Source organism: Schistocerca piceifrons, chromosome 5 (genome assembly GCF_021461385.2).
Source record: "Schistocerca piceifrons isolate TAMUIC-IGC-003096 chromosome 5, iqSchPice1.1, whole genome shotgun sequence".
In the NCBI taxonomy this organism is placed as follows: Eukaryota; Metazoa; Arthropoda; class Insecta; order Orthoptera; family Acrididae; genus Schistocerca; species Schistocerca piceifrons.
In genome coordinates this window covers 35,987,780-36,004,720 of record NC_060142.1, presented here as the reverse complement: position 1 = coordinate 36,004,720, position 16,941 = coordinate 35,987,780, and the positions used below count along the sequence as shown (strand labels likewise).

Below are 16,941 nucleotides of genomic sequence, written 5' to 3'. Positions count from 1 at the left end.
AAGTTCTAGGGGACTGATGACCTTAGAAGTTAAGTCCCATAGTGCTCAGAGCCATTTGAACCATTTTGAACCTCAACACACTACCCATTACACACACATGGGCCCCAGCTGCATGTCGTCTTCTAAAAAGCACAAAGATTCCCAACGAAGACGGGTAGACAGGCGTTTTACGCACTGCCTTCATTTCCAGGAAATTACGTAGGCACAAAATCTCATGCGCATACGCAAAGCTGAACACATAATAAAGGCCTCTTGTGGACGCACGTTAACATAAACACAACACCGAAATACTGTTTGCGTGTTTCGGAACTTGTAGTATATGAGGTTTGGTGGGCATTACCTGTGGCGGAAATACATAAAGTGGAAATAACAATGTCCTGGAAGCACCTCAGAAAGTTTCTGAAACTGATCCACACATCTTTAGCGACAGCTTGGCGCAACAACATTGACGTTTCTAGTCAAACAAGGGAGTGCAATGGGCGCCTCCGTTACCGCCATCTCTCTGTAATACGCCACTTGTTTCTAGTACTCTGTTCCACGTACCCTCCGAGATTCAGTTCATTTGAACCAGTATATGTAAATGATGCCCTTTTCGCACGTGTTAGCACACTCCTCTTAGGGCTCACATACCTCACAGATAATGAACTAGTGTGTTCAGAAGTTTTCTGATTGGACAAGCACGTCTCTGGCTCGTGATGCAAGTGCGCGATATTGACACAGTTGTTTCCCTGCGCTACACGCACAATGTAACTTAGGCCTTTTTGTGAGGTGTACGGAATCAAAAACAATGTTATCGGAGAAAAATCGCCGTTATAGTTTTAAGTGTGGTTCGGCTGAGACCTAAGTTTTCCTTAAAGTTCGTCATCAAAAATTATGTTTGGGACTATTCAGAAGTTAAACTCCTCAGCAAGGCGAAAGAAAATGTCAGATCGCTTATCACAATTTCTTCATCTTATAATGTAAGAATGAAAAATGCTTCTATCGTAGCACAAAAAGGCGAACATGTCCTGGGCAGAGTTAGGGATGTAAAAGACGGGAACTGGCTTTTCGTCTTACCTGGCAGCTTCAAAAACATTTAAGTCAACACATCTTGAAATATTCGCGCTGTTTTGCTTGTTAGTATTAGTACTCACGCCTTGCAATATAATGCATCGTGTCACGTAAAGTGGCATGATACATTATGTCACCTTCCTAGGAATACATTCACCCTCAGAAATTTTAGGCCTCCATAAAAAAAAAAAAAATGTTGCTATTACGTTTATACTCTGCAGCCATCTGATATTATGTATTGTTTACTTTGGCTGGCATGCCTTCTCGATTTTGGGCATAAAATCGGAGACTTAAGCCTACAAGCAAGATGCAGGTGTGCTAACACCTAGCATCTGAGAGAGCTCAGTGCGCTGGGAAGTAGGGTTGACGAACTTTATTAGAGATACACGAAGTGGCTTCGTATAAGCCGTGCAACGGAAACGTAAGCGACGTTGGTGAGTTAATACAAAACTGAGCGTTTGTGGATAGTGTAATTTCTTGAAGACGTAAAACAAAAGAGTGTAAGCTAAGGGATCGACAAGCGGTCTAGAGACTTTCCAATTGATTATTAATGGTTTTGACAAAATGCATTGGCGCAGGGAAATTTCCACTCCTGTAACGTTGGTAAATAGTGGTTACTCTTCACCGGGTTAAGTAGCGTCGCGTATGACTGTTTCCATCCTTAATCGGAAGAACGATAGCAGACAGAGTGGGTAACCAGCAAATACTGCAGGCCTATAATTTGACGATTCACCGTCAGGCTTTTCTAACATTGGGATTCCGTGTTTTCACCCGACATTCTAGGCGTATAACGGTGCAATGTCAAGCGAGGTCGCGGGTGATAGCTTCGTTTATCTTCGTCAGAACGGAGCTAGTGTTCGATTCAGACTACCTGGCTGTCGACGAATCCCGAAGACGAGAAAGAACAAAAGTATATCCGTGCCGTATTGCAACGTTTGCTTCCTTTGCCAGTAGATACGCCGACCAAGATGTACAATGTTTCAAACGGACGAAACTGCAACAAAATAACACAGAAGTGTTTGAAACAGTACAGTGTGCTGTACAGTATAAACATAAGAGAACACAGCGAACTACTTCAGCAAGTCCTGCTATTGTAAGCACTCATCGGCGCATTCTCATCCAAGGCCTCAAGAAACTCAACAAGAGTTGCTGAACAAATAAAATAAAAGTCGCAACAAGCCTGAAAAGAATGCGTTATAGGGATTTGATGAAGAAGAATGAACAGAGAGATGTCATGTTCCAAACAGACAAACAACTGAAATCAGGGCATCATGGTAACTTCAGTTGCTCTTGTGAGTTACAGTTTAAAGCACGCTCTATGTAGTGCCCAGTATTTCTGAGAAGCGACACCACTGCGTATCTGATGTAGAAAGAACGACATCGTCTGTTTTGGCATGACAGAAAGTATCCCTTCATCAGATACAAAATTTCTGTTGCAGGTAAAGATTCAGATAGTCATGAATAGCTCCACTCACAACTCTATATTTTTTTTTGCGTGCAGTTTCTTGAGAATATTCACACATGTCATGTACTAAGATGTACGCAGTGATGTAAGGTGATCGCAAATTGTTGAGGCTTGTGTGAGCATAATGTGATTTCGAATTTCGTTTCTGGACACTGTAAGGGAAAAAACATTTGACGCAGAACTAAGTCACCGATAGACTAGAAAAGTAAGCTAACATAACTTACACATTTTTATCTTTTTATCGATCATATTTAAATTGAAATTCCTAAAATGTACGGCTGCGCTACCTCTCTTTCTGACACGTGCCAAAATGTGACCTTGTTTCGTATTCACGCACTTGGCTCATGGTCGCAAGATTCGCGGCACAAGAGACCTTCGGTTGTTTCCTCTCTCTCGTATGCAAAGAGAATTCGACTAAACGACATTTACTGTTAAAATTTACTTAGTGGATTTGACTGTCCAGAGATTTTTATCGTTTAGAAACAGAAACGTGATTAAAAAGTCCGCGTAAGCATGAATTGTTATGCCGTTGTGACAGCAGACGCCAATGCCTGAGGGTGGGGATAGAGGAGGGAGAGTGTCATATCTTTCTTGTGAACTGCCGTATTCCCATGATACCTAGCTGTAAACAGCTGTGGAACTGCCACTAATGGCAGGTCATAATATGGGAGGCTGTCTGGGAAAGGGTTTGGGAAAGGGTAGGTTTGAGAAGTATTTGTTGTTGAAAGTATTATTTGAAGTGTTTTTGGATTTGTTTTCGTGTTTACGCAAAGACTTTGCTGTTTGTGATGTAGTGAATTCACTAGTGACAGAAGCATCGGCGATCCTTTGTTCGTAGGATTTGTTTTGTTTGCCCGATTTGAAACTAGTGTTGTTTGCAAATATCTGCTTGCCGACGTAGCACGCAATGACAGTTATCGTGTGATGTGTGTTATTGCAATTTTAAACTGACGTGTGAAAATGTTTCTTAGTTTGTTGTGCTATTATAGGCGATTTATCATGAGTAAAAATTTACAAACATTGAAGCATTATTGTGTAGCAACGCTTAAATTTCGGTAATATATTATTTTGTCGTTGAACTGTCGAGTTCACGTTTCCATAGCTATGTAGATTATTTTGCCGTGTATTTACACGTTAACTGACTTTTAATTGATTTTGACACATTAAAAGAAAATCCGTGCTCTTGTTACGGAGACGTAGCCCAGCTCTGTTGACTCAGTTGTCTGTCAACAGTAACAAAATAAGTAGTTTTCAGATTTTAGGAAACAAGCTGGAGTTTTAACAAGTTACGGTGCTTTGACATCTCTTGCTTGTCAAATGATGTGATGAGTTACAAAAACACGCTATTTCGCCTTACAGATAATTGTCAGTTGCATTGTTTACGGTGCATAGGATAAATTTAAAAAAAATGTTTCAGATAATGAAAATCCGCCTGCTTTTAAATTAGGCGAATTTTTGCAAACTGAGCAATGTTAAACTGTATGCGCAGATTATCGATAGTGCTCGAAGTATTTCAGATTCATAGGGTTGGAGTTCAGTTTGTACATATATGAAATTTTCCTTTGTTCCTTCCGTGGACGTGCCATATTATGTAATGCGAATCGCTTTTTCAACTCTCATTGGTAATAATGTATCCGTTTCCATTGTAGAACACAAAGTAAGCAGTGAGGTGTAGCAGAACCCTATGGGGCGTCTGATTGTTCAGTGCTTCCCTGTTAGGGTGCAGTATTATTTGTTGTAAAAATTGATATCTCATTAATTTCCATTCTATTTATTGGACGTTTTCAAAAATATATGAGCAAGTCTGGTGGTAGTACATTAGTTTTTGTATTCTGGCCAAATTTTATTTTCTAGACAGCAACAGCCACCTTAATAAGTAATAATAGATTTTCTTTTGAAACACCCACTGTGTGAGCATTTGGATTGTTACAGTGTGTAGTTGTTTGGTTCTAATTATTTTTTCGTTTAATCATTGTACTTGTAGACTTACAGTGATTGGAGTAAATTAGTGTTCACTGTGTGAGAAAATCCAATTTTATCGTAACATTATATGTGTAATAGCCTACCTTGCTAATAAGACTCTTAACTTTTGATCCTTGTGAGCAAGGTAGGAAAGCAATAACAAATTATTCTGCATGGCATATTGTTACTGACTCAGTTTAAGTGATTTAATCTGGAAAAGTGGAATACTATCAGAGATAAGGGAAAATCAGTCTGTACAGTTTATTTTAAGATGCCAGTGCCAGAAAATGAACTGTTCTTTGTAGATTGGAAACTCCAAATATGTAAAGCAATTTTGGCAGATCTCAAAACTTACTTTCCTCTATTGTAGCGAGATTTCATATTAATCACTTTGTGTTTATCTTATCAAGTTGTTATTGTATTTAATTTTTTTTTCTTTTGCAGCTGCAAGTTTCCATACTGCAGACCACCCCAAGCATGCCCTATGAGGTGCAATAAGCAAGATTCTAGCTCTTAGCGATTCCTCCTTCGGGAGCGAGTCGAGTGGGCAGAATGTTGTACGTATTCCACGTGGATACTGGGACGATGAGGACGTTTGACATGAACTTGGCTTTGGAAAAGTTTGTAGTACATTTTGATGATTTTTTTATAGATATATTTCTATAAGTTAACTTACAGTACTTGCCAGTAGCATGTGTATAACATTGGGTATGGTAGCATCTTTGTATATACCACCATTCAGCACAAAACTAACTCAATTTAACTATGTCCATTTGGTAGAATGTACTCTTAGAAATGCTACAATTTTTTGCATATTTTCACAAGTCACCTCAAATGACTCCTTTATAATATGTTTTGAAAGAATTCTACCTTAAGCAATTATAGGTTTTTTTTTTCACCTTTACAAGTTAGTGATGTTTCGCCATTATCAGGAAATTAGTAGTGAAATGTGTATGGGTGAAAAAAGAAACTTGTTTGCTCATGTCTGAATCCTTTCAAACAATATTTATTTTTTGAAGCAGGCATGAACACAAAAATGAACTTTCGGCTCAAGATGAATTACCCTTATGTAGTTGTAATTTAAGGATTGAAATAAATGCTTGTTTTTTTCCAGTGAGGTGTTTTGAATCGATATACGTAATAATTGAAGTTTTCTTGGCATAATGAATGTTCCATGAGCTTTCAGGATTGCAGCCGGATAACATTGGACATCTTCCCAGGATATTCCAGCTGACGGCTATTGGCTGGTTGACAGCTGAAATAACATGGCAAGATGTTAACGTCTTCCGGCTGCTCACGAAGCCTTATGGAATGTATGTAATCATTTCTATTTCAAATATAATACCCTTCTGGTGCATGTAAAAGTATATGAATTTCGCTCCAGGACTTTCATTATATTTCATCAGGATAATGAGTAGTCCAGAATTGAGAGGCAAAAGTAATAAAATGAGAACCCATATAACCAAAACTATTCTCAGCAGTTAAATAGGGATTCAAAGGGGGGGGGGGGCGGGGGTCGGGATAAGAAGGAATACATACTAATGGAAAATGTTTCTTAAACAGAACATTAAACCAAAAATAAGCGAACTTAGTAGAGCAAGCTTGAGAATATGCCTGAAAATTAACCACAGTAAAATTAAAATAACTTATAACCAAAATTTTGGTAAGAACTAGAAGAAATTAACAAATGGAGTTCTAGTTACATGTTGGTGATTAAGGATACAATGAAACAAACAAATAAGGACTTACCGAAGGATGTAGTTGCTCTATCTGGCCATCCTGGTTTGGGTTTTGTATATGACTAAGGCAAATGCTGGGGTAGTTCCTTAATCAAGGCACGGCTGACCACTTTTGGCTACCTATCCCGATTCTCATAAAGCATATTATGTACTTAGTGCAAAGGTAGTATATTTTGACATATCTATTTGAATTGTATACATTGACAAATGGTGCATCATGATCAGATGATTCTTGGATGAATAAAGCTAAATAAATAAATAAAACAAATAAATGAATTGGGAACAAACTGCAATGGAAGAGATCATTATGACCAATGAAAATGAAATTTAGGTGAGCATTTGGGTTTTGCCCTTTGTAGTCTGTATTGCCTCTAGAATGATTCCCCATTAATCTCTGCTCTCCTTGCACATTTTCCTTATCATGTCACATGCCCCTAATGCCACTGGGTGATATTCAGTCTAGCGGTGGGGAACTGTCATAATGTTTTGGCTCATCAGTTTATAAGTAATGTGTGCCATTTTGTACGACTTTTTAATTTATTTTGACTAGGGTGACTCAGGTACTGAAAACTCCAATCTTTGTGTGTGGTACATATGTTGTCATTTGAAGGAGGGCAAGCTATCACACTTTCTTTTTGTCAGTGTGCATAAAATTCTTTATAGAAGAAAGCCAAACCATACTTGATTGTCTTCATCCCTACTGCTGTAAATATTCCTTACCTCATTAGCAGTTTCAAGCTCTACTTATCTAGTGGCTCATTACCTAAGGTTTTAAAAACAGAGAGATTTAAAGTGATAAGCATTATAAAAATTAAAAAAACCTAAATAAAACAATTATTTGAAACTGTCGTACAAGAGTAACCTGTATTTAAAGAAAAAATGCTATTGGTATTTACAAAACACAATTGAATTTAAGTGCAGGACGTATGTTTCATCATATATAAAGGGCTATTTGCAGCAGCTGAAGCATTATTTAGATTCAATTACTTAGGGTATGGCAGTGACATCCATGTATAATGTGACAGTACTAACCCATGTTGTAGCAGCATTTTGCCCAGATCTCTGGAACAATGGAGCATCCCAAGGGAATAGTTCAGTGTAAAAGTATGGCTCGTGTGTTGTGCTTGTATGTGATAGTGGTGGTTTTTCAAACCAAGTGACACTTCTATATGAACCAACCCTGACTCCACAAGCACTACTTGAGTGAAATCGATTGTGCTCATTTTTCATGAGACTGAGGAGACTGCAGATAACAGGGTTGGTTTGCTTGAGTTCTACATTAGGTATGTCACCAGGTTTATCCCATCGCTATTCATAGCATACTTAAGTGAGTCACCAATACGGTTAGATACAAGCAATTCTCATTATAATAAAATTGTTCTGAAATGCAAGGAGGCATGTAGATGGTGATGCAAAATGACTGTAATCTCTCAGCATAACCAATGCTTCATGCTGTTTGGCAATTTGGGAGGTATAGAGTGAATTAATGGAAGTATTTAGTCAAAAACGGAACATTCCAGAAATGTTAAATGAGGTCTGTTGGTAAAACATCCAAAGTTTTTCCCTGCAGAGTAGCTATTTTCTTCCCCATATATTTCACATGTTGACTTGATGGTAAAACTAAGAAAAATTGAGGCAAATGGGTGTACTGAAAGTAATTCGTTTCCTATGCCATCCACAGATTGAAGAACATACAGGTATGTTTTGGCAAACATTATGCAGTTGCTAATAGTACCATTGTAACAATGTATAATTACATCTCTTCTTTTGCACAAACATTTTAAGGAATCTTCAATATGTAGTAAATTATAGACATTAAGTCCATATGTTACCTCCTAATATCCCGTCGAACTTCCTTTTGCCCACTGTTGTGCAGCATCTCAATGTGGCATGGTCTTGACAAGTATATATTATTCCCATCAAGAAATATTGAGCCATGCTGCATTGAAAGCCATGCATAACTGCAAAAGTGTTGCTGGTGCAGGATTTTGTGCACAAACTTAACCTTTCAGTTGTGTCTCACAAATATTTAATGGGTGGCCAAATCTTTTAGTCAAATTGTCCGTGAAGTCCATGAATGGCTACAAATGGTCTCACAGTAGCTGAACATAACTATTTTTAGTCCATGATTGATACAATTGAACCAGAGGACCCAGTCCATTCCACATAAACATAGCAGACACCATTATGGAGCCATCACCAGCTTGCACAGTGCCCTGTCGACAATGAAAGCTCATGACTTTCTGCGGTCTGCACCACACTCAAATCCTATCATAAGCTGTCACCAACTGAAATTAGAACTCGTCTGACCAGGCCACAGATTCCCAGTCGCGTAGGGTCAAACCAACATCATGTTATTAGCAAAGGCGCTTGCGTCTATCATCTCATACCATAGCCAATTAATGCCATATTTTGCCACACTGCCCTAATGGATATGTTCGCCGTATGTCCCACATTGATTTTTGCAGCTATTTCCCACAGTGCTGATTGTTAACACTGACAACTCTGTGCAAACAGCACTGCTCTTGGTCTCCTTAAGTGAAGGCTGTTGGTCACTGTGTTCTCTGTGGTGAGAGGTAATACTGCAGATTTGGTATTTCCTTCATACTCTTGACACTGTGGATCTTGGAATATTTAGTTCTGTAATGATTTCTGCCCCCACCATGAACCATGGACCTTGCCGTTGGTGGGGAGGCTTGCGTGCCTCAGCGATACAGATAGCCGTACCGTAGGTGCAACCACAACGGAGGGGTATCTGTTGAGAGGCCAGACAAACGTGTGATTCCTGAAGAGGGGCAGCAGCCTTTTCAGTAGTTGCAAGGGCAACAGTCTGGATGATTGACTGATCTGGCCTTGTAACAATAACCAAAACGGCCTTGCTGTGCTGGTACTGCGAACGGCTGAAAGCAAGGGGAAACTACAGCCGTAATTTTTCCCGAGGGCATGCAGCTTTACTGTATGATTACATGATGATGGCGTCCTCTTGGGTAAAATATTCCTGAGGTAAAATAGTCCCCCATTCGGATCTCCGGGCGGGGACTACTCAAGAGGACGTCGTTATCAGGAGAAAGAAAACTGGCGTTCTACGGATCGGAGCGTGGAATGTCAGATCCCTTAATCGGGCAGGTAGGTTAGAAAATTTAAAAAGGGAAATGGATAGGTTGAAGTTACATACAGTGGGAATTAGTGAAGTTCGGTGGCAGGAGGAACAAGACTTCTGGTCAGGTGACTACAGGGTTATAAACACAAAATCAAATAGGGGTAATGCAGGAGTAGGTTTAATAATGAATAGGAAAATAGGAATGCGGGTAAGCTACTACAAACAGCATAGTGAACGCATTATTGTGGCCAAGATAGATACGAAGCCCACGCCTACTACAGTAGTACAAGTTTATATGCCAACTAGCTCTGCAGATGACGAAGAAATTGAAGAAATGTATGATGAAATAAAAGAAATTATTCAGATTGTGAAGGGAGACGAAAATTTAATAGTCATGGGTGACTGGAATTCGAGTGTAGGAAAAGGGAGAGAAGGAAACATAGTAGGTGAATATGGATTGGGGGACAGAAATGAAAGAGGAAGCCGCCTGGTCGAATTTTGCACAGAGCACAACATAATCATAACTAACACTTGGTTTAAGAATCATGAAAGAAGGTTGTATACATGGAAGAACCCTGGAGATACTAAAAGGTATCAGATAGATTATATAATGGTAAGACAGAGATTTAGGAACCAGGTTTTAAATTGTAAGACATTTCCAGGGGCAGATGTGGACTCTGACCACAATCTATTGGTTATGACCTGTAGATTAAAACTGAAGAAACTGCAAAAAGGTGGGAATATAAGGAGATGGGACCTGGATAAATTAAAAGAACCAGAGGTTGTACAGAGATTCAGGGAGAGGATAAGGGAGCAATTGACAGGAATGGGGGAAATAAATACAGTAGAAGAAGAATGGGTAGCTTTGAGGGATGAAGTAGTGAAGGCAGCAGAGGATCAAGTAGGTAAAAAGACGAGGGCTAGTAGAAATCCTTGGGTAACAGAAGAAATATTGAATTTAATTGATGAAAGGAGAAAATATAAAAATGCAGTAAGTGAAACAGGCATAAAGGAATACAAACGTCTCAAAAATGAGATCGTCAGGAAGTGCAAAATGGCTAAGCAGGGATGGCTAGAGGACAAATGTAAGGATGTAGAGGCCTATCTCACTAGGGGTAAGATAGATACCGCCTACAGGAAAATTAAAGAGACCTTTGGAGATAAGAGAACGACTTGTATGAATATCAAGAGCTCAGATGGAAACCCAGTTCTAAGCAAAGAAGGGAAAGCAGAAAGGTGGAAGGAGTATATAGAGGGTCTATACAAGGGCGATGTACGTGAGGACAATATTATGGAAATGGAAGAGGATGTAGATGAAGACAAAATGGGAGATAAGATACTGCGTGAAGAGTTTGACAGAGCACTGAAAGACCTGAGTCGAAACAAGGCCCCGGGAGTAGACAACATTCCATTAGAACTACTGATGGCCTTGGGAGAGACAGTCATGACAAAACTCTACCATCTGGTGAGCAAGATGTATGAGACAGGCGAAATACCCTCAGACTTAAAGAAGAATATAATAATTCCAATCCCAAAGAAAGCAGGTGTTGACAGATGTGAAAATTACCGAACTATCAGTTTAATAAGTCACAGCTGCAAAATACTAACGCGAATTCTTTACAGACGAATGGAAAAACTGGTAGAAGCGGACCTCGGGGAAGATCAGTTTGGATTCTGTAGAAATGTTGGAACACGTGAGGCAATACTAACCTTACGACTTATCTTAGAAGAAAGATTAAGAAAAGGCAAACCTACGTTTCTAGCATTTGTAGACTTAGAGAAAGCTTTTGACAACGTTAACTGGAATACTCTCTTTCAAATTCTGAAGGTGGCAGGGGTAAAATACAGGGAGCGAAAGGCTATTTACAATTTGTACAGAAACCAGATGGCAGTTATAAGAGTCGAGGGACATGAAAGGGAAGCAGTGGTTGGGAAAGGAGTGAGACAGGGTTGTAGCCTCTCCCCGATGCTATTCAATCTGTATATTGAGCAAGCAGTAAAGGAAACAAAAGAAAAATTCGGAGTAGGTATTAAAATTCATGGAGAAGAAGTAAAAACTTTGAGGTTCGCCGATGACATTGTAATTCTGTCAGAGACAGCAAAGGACTTGGAAGAGCTGGTGAACGGAATGGACAGTGTCTTGAAAGGAGGATATAAGATGAACATCAACAAAAGCAAAACAAGGATAATGGAATGTAGTCAAATTAAATCGGGTGATGCTGAGGGAATTAGATTAGGAAATGAGACACTTAAAGTAGTAAAGGAGTTTTGCTATTTAGGGAGTAAAATAACTGATGATGGTCGAAGTAGAGAGGATATAAAATGTAGACTGGCAATGACAAGGAAAGCGTTTCTGAAGAAGTGAAATTTGTTAACATCGAGTATAGACTTAAGTGTCAGGAAGTCGTTTCTGAAAGTATTTGTATGGAGTGTAGCCATGTATGGAAGTGAAACATGGACGATAACTAGTTTGGACAAGAAGAGAATAGAAGCTTTCGAAATGTGGTGCTACAGAAGAATGCTGAAGATAAGGTGGGTAGATCACATAACTAATGAGGAGGTATTGAATAGGATTGGGGAGAAGAGAAGTTTGTGGCACAACTTGACTAGAAGAAGGGATCGGTTGGTAGGACATGTTTTGAGGCATCAAGGGATCACAAATTTAGCTTTGGAGGGCAGCGTGGAGGGTAAAAATCGTAGAGGGAGACCAAGAGATGAATAAACTAAGCAGATTCAGAAGGATGTAGGTTGCAGTAAGTACTGGGAGATGAAGAAGCTTGCACAGGATAGAGTAGCATGGAGAGCTGCATCAAACCAGTCTCAGGACTGAAGACCACAACAACAACAACAACAATTAATATGTGCTGCATGCACACAACTGTCCCTGTTGTCAGTTGTCCACTGCATCAGACAGCTTAGTTGTCTATTGCATCAGGTAGCTTGTGATTTCTGTAGCGAGGGTTGTTGTTCTGTACAGTGCACAATGCGTAGTCCAAGATGGAACGCTACTCATCATGAGAGTTGGCGAACATGCATTTAATGTGTGGTGTGGCAGGATGTAGTGCCCATAAAGCAGCACGAATGTACAGAGAACACTTTCCCAACAGGTGGTGTCGTAATTTGGAGAAGTTATAAGAGATAGGTCATTCTCACCAAGAGAGCTGGCAAAGTTCCTGCCAGAGACTTGTCCGAGCTCCAGACTTTGAGGAGATGGTGTTGGATTGTGTGGTCAACCACACAGCAATAAGCACCCCTCAACTCACATGTGAAACACACACTTCGAAGAATACACTGTGGAGAGTACTTGTGGAACAGTAATTACATCCCTATCATAAAGAACACATGCAAGCACTGGGGCCAACAGATTTTGAGCTCGGCCTTCATTTCTGTCAATTGATTATCCACCACAGTACTGTAGTGCTGAACTTCCTACAGTTTGTATTGTTCACAGATGGGCACTCATTCACCTGTAGTGGTGTTTTCAACGGTTACAACAGCCATGTCTGGAGTGAGGACAATCCCCATGTCACCTACAGCAATGGCCACCAGCAATGATTCTGTGTCAGCATATGGGTGGGCATCATCCAAGATCACCTAATAGGTGTTCCTGCGAGATGTGTTATCACAGGTCTTGGAGACTGTACCCCTTGTTGCCTGTGAGAGGACGTGGTTCCAACAGTATGGCACACTAACATACTTCTATGTTAATGTCTGCAAGCACCTGAACAACACATAGGGGAGGTTCTGTCCCATGGCCAGTGTGATAGCAAGATCTCACACCTCTGTACATTTCCTCTGGTGTTCCGTCAAGACATTAGTGTATGAAATCCCCATGGAAGTGGATGAAGACCAGCTTGCTAGGGTCCACGCGGTCTGTCTCCTGGTACAACAGACGCCAGGCATCTTTATGAAACTGCGACAGAACTTCGTGCGCCATTGCCGTGCGTGCATTGAGACTTGTGGTCACACTTTGAACAATCTATGAGCTAGTTGTTGTTATGCAGTGAAATTGAAATTGATTGCAGTGAGATTTTTGGAGAAAATTTAAGTGTATATTGAAAGGATAGGCAAACGGTAAATGTAGGGGGTGTATTTGTCACAGTAAATAAGAAACTCAAATCCACCGAGATAGAAATTGAAGCTGCATCAGAGATCATTTGGACAAGACTTTGTATCGGCGATGACCATAAGATGATGATTGGATCTTTCTATTGCCCGTCTGATTCATCTCGTGATATAAAGGAAAACTTTAGAGAAAGCCTGAGTTCACTCTACGTAAGTTCCCTATTCATGCTGTTATCATTGGCATAGACTTAAATCATCCAACAATTAATTGGGGAAAAATACAGTTTCGTTAGTGGTGGGTGTGAGATGACATCCTGTGAAACTTTACTAAATGCCTTCTCTGAAAACTGCCAAGAACAGATAGTTAGGAACCCTAGTCATGATGGAAATAGATTGGATCTAATGGCAAGAAATAGACCAGACATCTTTGAGGGTGCCCACATCGAAACTGGTATCAGTTACGATGATGCAGTTGTGGCAACAGTGATTACCAAAGTACAAAGGACAACTAAAACAAGCAGAAAGATATATATGTTCACCAAACTAGATAAAAAAAATCAGTAGTGTCATACATCACTGAGGAACTTTTAGCATAGGGTGGAGCATGTAGTGGAATTCTTTGACCATGCACAGCATAGAGATGTGCCTAGCAGAACAGTTCATAATGGGAGAGAACCTCCATGGTAGATAGCCACTGTAAAGAAACTTCTAAAGAAAGAGAGATTACTGCATAACAGGTGTAAAAAAACAAAGCGTAGCCTATAGATCAAGATATGCTAAATGGAACGCATTTGGGTGTCAAGAGAGCAATATATGAAGTCTTCAATGACTACCGAGCAGAGTACTGTCAAGTTACCTTTCACAGAACCCAAAGAAATTCTGGTTGTAGGTAAATGCTGCTAGTATTCAATAGTGAATGAGGCAGGAACTGAAGTTGAGGGTAGGAAAGCAAAAGCAGAAATGCTCAACTCCATTTTCAAGTGTTCCTTTTCAAAGGAAAGCACAGGAGAATTAACCCCAATTTAATCCTTGAAATACTCATACCACTGGAAAGAGGAATGGCATAAGTATTACTCTCAGTAGTGTTGAGAAACAGCTGAAATCGTTAAAATTGAACAAAACTCCAGGGACCGATGAAATCCCTGTCGGAGTCTGTACTAAATTTGTGGCTGAGTTTGGCCCTCTTTTTTTAACTATAATCTATAGTAGATCCCTTGAACAGAAAACTATGCCCAATTCTTGGCATAAGGCACAGGTCACATCTTTCGGCAAGAAGGGTAGTAGAAGTGATCCACAAAACTACCATCAAATATCCTTGACATTGATTTGTTGTAGAGTCTTGGAACATACTCTTGAGCTTAAACATAATGAGGTACCTTGAACAAAATTACCTCAGTACCAACCGGCATGGATTTCGAAAACATTGATCGTGTTAAACCCAACTCGCACTTTTCTCACATGACATACTGAAAGCTTTGGATCAAGACAATCCTGTAGATGCAGTATTTCTTGATTTCCAAAAAGCATTTGACTCAGTACCACACCTACAATTGTTGTCAAAAGTATGATCATAAGGGGTGTCAAGTGAAATTTGTGACTGGATGGAGGTAGGGAGGGGACAACATGTTAGCTTGGATGTTGAAGTAACTCCGGCTGTGCCCCAGGGACGTGTTGGGACCCTTGCTGTTCATGTGGTATACAATGACCTTGAAGGCCATATTAATGATAAAATCAGGCTTTTTGCAGATGATGCAGTTATCCATAATGAAGTACTATCTGAAAGAAGCTGCATAACTATTCAGTCAGATCTTGATAAGATTTCAAAGTGGTGCAGAGATTGGCAACTTGCTCCAAATGATCAGAAGTGTAAAATTTTTTGCTTCAGAAAATGGAAAAATGTAATATCCTGTGACTATAAAAATAATGAGTCACAGCTATAATTGGCCAACTCGTACAAATACCCTGGTGTAATACTTCGTAGGGATATGAAATGGAATGATAACATAAGTTCAGTCACGGGCAAAGCAGGTGGTAGACTTCAGTTTATTGGTAGAATACTGTGGAAGTGCAATCAGTCGACAAAGGAAATTGCTTACAAATCACTCGTGCGACTGAGTCTAGAATTTTGCTCAAGTGTGTGTGACCCGTACCATATTGAACATATATAGAGAAGGGCAGCACGAATAGTCACATGTTTGTTTAATCTGTGGGCAAATGTCACAGGGATACTATAGGAACTGAGCTGGAAGACTCTTTAAGATAGATGTAAACTGTCCTGAAAAAGTCTATTAAGAGTTTCAATAACAGGCCTTAAATGATTACTCAAGGAATATACTACAACTCCCTGTGTATCACTTGCGTAGGGGTCATGAGGATAAGATTGGAATAAGTACTGCATGCACAGAGGCATTCGAACAATCATTTTTCGTGCACTCCATACATGAATGGAATGGAAAGAAAACCTAATAACTGGTACAATGCGACGTACCCTCTGCCGTGCACCTCACAGTGGTTTGCAGAGAGTAGTAGATACATGCTGTGTATATCCATAGCAAAATAAATATGTATTTCCAACCATTGATTGCCTATCTCAATATACTTGTTTGGGATCCTCCATCACCAGTTTCAGTGTGAATTAAAGGGTTTGAGACACACTACATTATTTTGAACAGAATGGCTGAGCAGTGCAAACATGCTGGAGGCACTGTTTCTAGTACTGCTGATACAAGTCTTAGCTTGCCGAACTACCCATTTCTCTTTCAAGAAGGAAAGGAGGATTGGTTGGTGAAGATTTGAAAGGGGAAGCAGAGCCTTTGGCCCAGTAGTTTCAGGCATTCAAGTTATTGGCGATATTGGTTGAGAAGGGTGCTCCGGGCTTTGTTGGCAGTGGCAAAAGTGTGCCAGCAGACATTAATATTTAGAGAAAAAATAAATGTATCAAGAAGTTATTTATGGATAACCATGTCAGTGGGTTTGTGAGGAAGTGTGAATTAGAGCCAGGTAGAAGTGTGGAGATTCCAGTACTATTTTGTTCCCTTGTTTGAAATAAATGTTTCTTCAGAAAAAAAAAATTGAAGAAAATTATGTTATGTAAACCATAACTGGTGAGTGTTTAACACACATTTACATACATTATTATGGGATGCTTAGTACAGTGATGTTGCCGTGTAGTTTGAGTTCATTAACAAATGAAATATAATTCTAATAATTAGTCATGATTTCCTCACATGTGAAAATGCTGTACTGAGGCTGCGATAAAAATGGGGTAACTATATAGTTTTTATAGACTATTATTATGTTACTAGAAATTCGTCGGTCCAGTGCAAATAAAACGAAATGTAAAGGTGATTACTCACCATATATTGAGACATTGAGCTGTCAACAGGGACATAAAGAAAACTGTAATCTTTGCTGAGCTTTCCGACAATGTCTTCCCCAAAGCTAACTAATTGAAATGACGAGTGGTTACTTTTATTCACTCCATTAATTACATACCATTATTACTTGAATGAAAATAAAACATAAGCCTATGAGACACAGCGCATATCATTTTGACTAGT

At 39.6% G+C, this 16,941-nt stretch overlaps 1 protein-coding gene across 4 annotated transcripts in view; it reads left to right on the top strand.

The window, feature by feature from the left end:
* LOC124797852 (RB1-inducible coiled-coil protein 1) overlaps positions 1 to 16,941 on the top strand; it is a 338,295-nt gene that overhangs the window by 185,892 nt on the left and 135,462 nt on the right. For 3 of the 4 annotated variants that reach the window (XM_047260918.1, XM_047260917.1, XM_047260915.1), the window contains exons 1-2: positions 3,129 to 3,213; positions 4,922 to 5,097. In XM_047260918.1, coding sequence (XP_047116874.1) covers positions 5,030 to 5,097 — 68 coding nt within the window. In that variant the 5' untranslated portion in view covers positions 3,129 to 3,213; positions 4,922 to 5,029. Of the gene's footprint in view, positions 1 to 3,128; positions 3,214 to 4,921; positions 5,098 to 16,941 lie in introns of those variants that run through there. The other variant, XM_047260916.1, reaches the window with a different exon arrangement.